Genomic DNA, 5,989 nt, shown 5'->3' with positions numbered 1-5,989 from the left:
CCTGAGTCAGCTGGGATAGACTCCAGCCCCCCATAACCCCAGTGAAGATTAAGCGATGTACAGATGATGGATGGATGGAGGTGCAACTAAAAAAAACAAATTTTGTGAAGTATTTTTGTAATTTAATTCAGAAAGGAAAACTTCCATATATTCTATATTCATTACATGTAAAGTGAAATATTTCTTTTGTTTTAAATATAGTAATTTTTGTCATAATATTCTTAATTCTTTGAGCTACACCTGCATGTTGCACCAATCAGTAGCTGGTGTTGTGTGTCTTCCACCTTCTGCCTCTAGGTGTCAGCGTTTCCTCACCAAGTTCGGATACAGATTTAACACTTATACCACACATGCATTTACTAAACAAGGCCTGTTTTATTTAAAAGTACAGAACATCTCTCCTCACACACATCAACCTCTCACACATGCAGCATCGTGCAGCGCGCTGCAGATGCTGCTATTCTTTTGTTAATGTAACAAAAACAGCAGACAGTCGGCGTATTAATTTACTAAAGCTCGTTTAAGCATGATTTCGCTTCACATCTCATTCTCTCGGCAAACAAACACTATAATGGAATTATTGCACATCTCATCTACAACGAATAAAAAGCACAGCATCACGCGGATCATTACGTTTACAGTGACATACAGAGCACGGATTAACAAAAATAACAAAAACAACATATGCAGCAACGTGAAATGAATCAAAGACCAAGTGCAAAACACAATCAGGTGCTATTTGGGAATGGGAAGTACCAAACGAAGAAGGAGAGGGTCCACTTCAAACAGCTTGTCCACGGGGAGCTTCTGCATTGATCTAACAAAAGGCTTCTTTAACTCACTTTTTTTTGGTTCTCTGCGTGTCGTGTCGTGATAAAACTCTGGTGCAACCTGCTTCACCTCACTGTGAGCAAACATCCCACACGGTGAAACATCTGGCGAGCCTTTTCTTCAGCACGCTGCTCTTCAATGGATCCACAAACAAGCTGTTCAACCGGAGGAGGAACTCCCCTTTGAAGTGAACAATCCCTTCANTGGCACATGTGAAGTTAGCAGGAGAGTCGTGCTGTCCTGCTGCGCCACAGATTCAGAGCACATTTAGAAACCTCCACAGCTCACGTCTAGCACAGATATGAAGGCTGTGGGAGTGGACAGATCTGCTAGTGGTCAGAGGTCTGCAGCTGAACTGTGTGAATGAACATCATGGCAGCCATTAACCTGTCCATCATTCCTTTAATTAACCTCCTGCTATTCTTCTAGTGGTTTGTTTAAGGCAGGAAATAGTATAAAAATAAACAGTATCTTGTTCAAAAAGGCTGCGTAAGTGTACAGCTGGAATGTTCCTGTTTTACCAGAAGCTTCTGATGGTTTAACCTGAAGTTGTTGAGCGGATAAAAGCTTTTTTTTTCTTTCCTTTGCCTTGATATCATCAGGTAGGTTACCAAGGCTTCTCTCAGGAAAACCCCCAAGTGAAGTGTCTACCCTCCCTCCACTGGAGACGTACCGGTGCCCACATCCGATGATGATTTCTTGCAGTTTCCGGAGGTTTCCGGAGGCTCAGAGCAGGCAGATGAGACTCTTCCCCTCCTCGATCTCCTCCTGAACCTTATCGCTGGAGGTGGCGATCTCAGCCTGCGCCGACAGAACGGCACACAGAAAGGTGGCCAGCGTTCCTCCGATCGCCGTGTAGAACGCCCAGCCCAGCGAGCAGAGGGACGGCCTGAAGGGCGAGGCCTCGGGGCCGCAGTAGCCGAGCACCTTCTCCGAACCCCAGCCAGCGGGGTACAGCATGAGGCCCACCATCAGCAGCAGGCCTGCGGGGGAAGAGGCGAAGAGGTTTTAGTCACGTCAACATCGAGGATGAAATCACAGCTCAGGTGGGAACGCGGTGACTCAGCCGGGCTTAAAGATAACATCTATTATTCAGCTGACAGGCATTTGGTTTGTGATGAGAGGTGAGACTCCATTTGAACCTCCAACCCCCACGACACTGATGAGTACCTGCTCAAGAGACGAGTGCGTCCAAACACACCTGTGGGGCCCCACTGCTCCAAGGTAGGGGCAAAACGCCTCCGAGAACTTTGGCTGGAATATTCAAACTCCAGCTCAGGAAAGTGTTGCCAGCTCGTAAAGTCAGATGTTGCAACTCGTAAACTCAGTAGCAACAATGAATGTTCCCCAAAGGCCATAACGAGGTTATAAAACATAATGTGATTGCATAATCTCGCTTGCAAGGACTGTGTGAGAGCCATGTACAGCTAAAAAAGGGTAAAAAAGATAAAAACTTTAAATACGATTTTGGTTGGAAATATAGAAATTTGCTGTGTTAAAAGCTAAGGGTCAAATCCAACGTTATAAAAATATAAATACTGATTTAAGATAAAGTTTAAAATTTAAAAACGTCATTTCATTGGGTAAAGATAAGATCCTACCTTTAGAAGGACGCCTGTGACGTTGTTATTGTGTCTGAATGAGCTACAGGTGTGTGAGATTTTCTACCTGTGGACAACATGGACGTGTAATGTTCAGTTTTGATGGAAGTAAACGGACTTAAACAGATTACTTTGTCCTCAGCATGAGGAACCTTGCACTACTGTGGTTCAGTGCAGCTGCCTAGTGCTGTTTGAAATATCAGCTGCTGACTTTATGTCACAGATGCCATATTATTGGCATTAACTCCAGCTATAAGAGAGGTGAAGCTTCACAACTTGTTCAGTTTGTCCATGATATTCTGTCGCCAATTCCACTTTCCTTCGTTTACAACTGGGAACTTGTAGCAAGAAAAATCCTGAGAATAAAACTGAGTGTAAATTTGTGTCTATGTTCAGTGTGTCTGTTTTTTCTCTTAGGGTGAAATCATTGTATATACATTATATGCAGTAAATTCACAGATTTCATGATCATTTCATATTTTTTTGCACAGTTTTTACTTTAAAAAGATAATTTGTGATTTGCAGAAAATACAGTAAATCTTCAATGTGTTCATGTTATGATTGCAAGCATTTTTTTTGGTAAGTACGGTCAGGCTTTAGTAACACCTTGACATATTTTTATTAATGTATATTAGGAAATAAGAACCGATGACTAGAAAACTCAATCATGAGAATTCTGAATTCAAACTTTACGAGTAAGTTAAATACAAGCTATACCAATAACATATACATTATTATAATTTGAGGTTGTCTTCTGACATAATGACTCATTTTATTCCACCTTTTGTTGCATATTTCCTGCCTATATTCAATTTTCACTTCTGAATAAAGGAAAAAACACTGATTCCATTCTGATTCGAGGGAAACGAGCCTCTGAGTAAACAGTTAGCATGGAATTACATTTTCTTCATTAAACATGTGCTAAACACACATACAGCCTGATCCACAGTAGGGGTCGACCATTCTGGGTGATACCATTATTAGTAACCATGGAGACCAATAACCAGTCAGACAGTGCTGTGGGCGGGACATTGCTCCAGATCACAGGATGGTGAGGACACATAAAGAGAGGCAGAAGCATCAGATCCAATGTAGGACATTTTTAGACTAATTTCTTATATTCGTTAAAAAACAAAACAACAATACAGACAATTGGAAAAATGCTAAATATTGGATCTGACAGTCTATTGACCCCTAATCCCCACATGTTGATGGATATCTCACCTGCAATAGCCTGGAGCAGCCCACAGATGTTGAATATGCTCTTCCTCAGGATGCTCTGGAAGCACAGGCTGAAGACGGAGATACAGGCCACACATCCCAACACCAGCGTCCCCGCCGCCAGAAACAGCATGGCGGCCTGCCAGAAGCCACTGGCCACTTCTCCAAAGGTCCTGGCGTAAGGCCCGCAGCTCACCCCGACTCCCCGGCTCCCGACACGAAGGCAGCGGCTGTAGAGGCCGAGCGACGGCCGGTACTCCCCGGAGTCCACTCCTGCCCCGCTCACGCTGGAGTCCGAGCGCGGGAATCCCAGCAACCAATCAGGGCTCATGAAGGCGATGAGCTCGGCAAAGGCCACTACAATGCTGAGCAGGGTCCAGAGCATGGAGCGGCATGTTACAATGACATGGCACATGGCGGTAGCGCTGAGAAGGTCAAAACCAGTGACAAAAAAAATTAAATAAAAAAATTCCTGAAGCCCTCTGAAGCGACAGCGGAGAGCGCTGCTTCTGGGGAGTTTGGATTCCTTTCCTTACAAAGAGAAAGGTCGAGTTGGTTCCCTGTTCAGACCCAGATGGGCTGCTGATCTTATCCTCTCTGAGCAGATGTTGTCCCTCCTCTCACCACTGTTTTCCTCTTTGCTTTCCCCTCTGTAAGGTCCAGCTCCGGTCATCCCAAACAGCTACAACGCACTGAGGCAGCTTCCTTTAGTCATGTTACCGGCTGAACTGCAAACCTACGAGAACAGAGACACGTGAAGGTCAGACAGATAAACAGAATGTGTAAACATGTGAAGTGGACAAGTGGGAAGAGGGACACAGTGTAGGAATGAGTTCCCATCCGCCGTGAATCATCAAAGTCCCTCGTGTTCGCTGGATGACCAACAGGAAGTCCAATTTGTACCTTTGTCATTAAACAGGCCCATCCTCACCAGAGACCTTCCCACAGACTGCTACTACTTCAAATTCACTGTCGGCCAGCTGTGAGCGCAACTTCCAGATGTCTGTTGGAACAGTCACGATGAGTCACACACACACACACAACTTCTAGAGACAGTAGAGTTTATTCAGTCATAATTTTACTCATGATTACCAGACCTTTGTGTGCTAGATTTTATCTCCAAGTGACGGCAGCCTTGTGTGTTCTGCCAGCGAGCAGCTGTTACACATCAGCGCAGAGCTCTGTTACAGCATGCCACATTTGACACTAACACACAGAATAATCTGACAGACTCTCACTGCTGTGGCAAACATACACGGTGTGAACCAGACCAGTCGGTTCACTGTGGTTATTGGCTTCACAGAGACATTCTATCAGCAGAAATTGATTTCTTTCTTCATCATTCAACGGCAATCAAAGCTTGGATCCAAACTGAACTTGAAATCCATAACAGATAATATTGGGTTCTGTGCGTGTGAGTCAGTGTCGAGGCGTGTAAAGGCCCCAATCAAAGCGGCTGCGATACTGTTGCTATGTTATGATTTAATTGCTGCGACCACACTGGCCTCGACACAGCCGTGGCCTCGTGGGAGCAGGGAGGTTTCTCAGAAGAACGCTGACGTTATGGCCCAGCGTTATGATACACACAGGGAAGTATGTGGGATCTGGTTTAAATATCGCCGGGTTGGCTTTACTGTGTCGGTGGGTCTGACTGGTGGAGTCAGAAGATAACGTCTGTGTGTCTTTTGAATGTATTTCTGGTGGTAGAGAGCCACAGAGATGGTGTTTAACTCAAATCTGTCTCTGAAAATTCAGCCTCACACTCAGTACAACGGAGATAAATAGAATTTTATTCATGGAGCCTGCAGCCCGACACAGTAAATGCAAATGTTGACATATATTGGTCTATTACAGATATGTTGGTATCAGTGGGCCACTTATCGAATATTTGCACTTTTTTGGGGGCAGGGGGTCATTTAGAAATGGTGTCCATTGTTTACAATACTCTCTGCAGCACATGTAGCAGAGTACTTGTCAATAAATTGGTCACTAGTTTGTGCTGGAATGTTAAAAAGCAATTGCTCCATCATTATCCAAACTCTACATATAAATAAAGAACAGTGGCCGATAGGTCGATATTGGAATTACTTGGAATTTACTCCCCAGTTGGGCTCTTGTGTTTACGCTGCGAGGGTTTACATGTGGAGGAGGGGATTACTTTGTTATTCTTGGTCCAAACTGGCAACAAGTGGCACATTCATTACACAAGCATCAATTTCAGTCAACACTAAAATTGCAGCAGCACTACAGCAGTTAAAGTCTGTAACAAAATTTCCAAAAATCTGAAGTGTTGTGCTGATTTCTTGTGACCATTTCTGTAGCTTTCCTATTTGTTA

General features: G+C 44.1%; 1 protein-coding gene across 2 annotated transcripts in view; it reads right to left on the bottom strand.

Annotated features, from left to right (window-relative positions):
- Positions 1-112: 112 nt before the first annotated feature.
- Positions 113-5,989, bottom strand: part of LOC103366370 (lipoma HMGIC fusion partner-like 2 protein) — a 13,316-nt gene continuing 7,439 nt past the window's right edge. The window contains exons 1-3 of one of the 2 annotated variants that reach the window (XM_008294074.1): positions 4,557-4,665; positions 3,657-4,389; positions 113-1,814 (exon numbers count right to left, since the gene is read on the bottom strand). In XM_008294074.1, coding sequence (XP_008292296.1) covers positions 1,558-1,814; positions 3,657-4,068 — 669 coding nt within the window. In that variant the 5' untranslated portion in view covers positions 4,069-4,389; positions 4,557-4,665 and the 3' untranslated portion in view covers positions 113-1,557. Of the gene's footprint in view, positions 1,815-3,656; positions 4,390-4,556; positions 4,666-5,989 lie in introns of those variants that run through there. The other variant, XM_008294073.1, reaches the window with a different exon arrangement.

The sequence above is a fragment of the Stegastes partitus genome, unplaced genomic scaffold (genome assembly GCF_000690725.1).
Source record: "Stegastes partitus isolate 25-593 unplaced genomic scaffold, Stegastes_partitus-1.0.2 Scaffold935, whole genome shotgun sequence".
NCBI lineage: Eukaryota > Metazoa > Chordata > Actinopteri > Pomacentridae > Stegastes > Stegastes partitus.
Note: the sequence above shows the minus strand (reverse complement) of the source record. Positions and strands in the feature narration are given on the sequence as shown.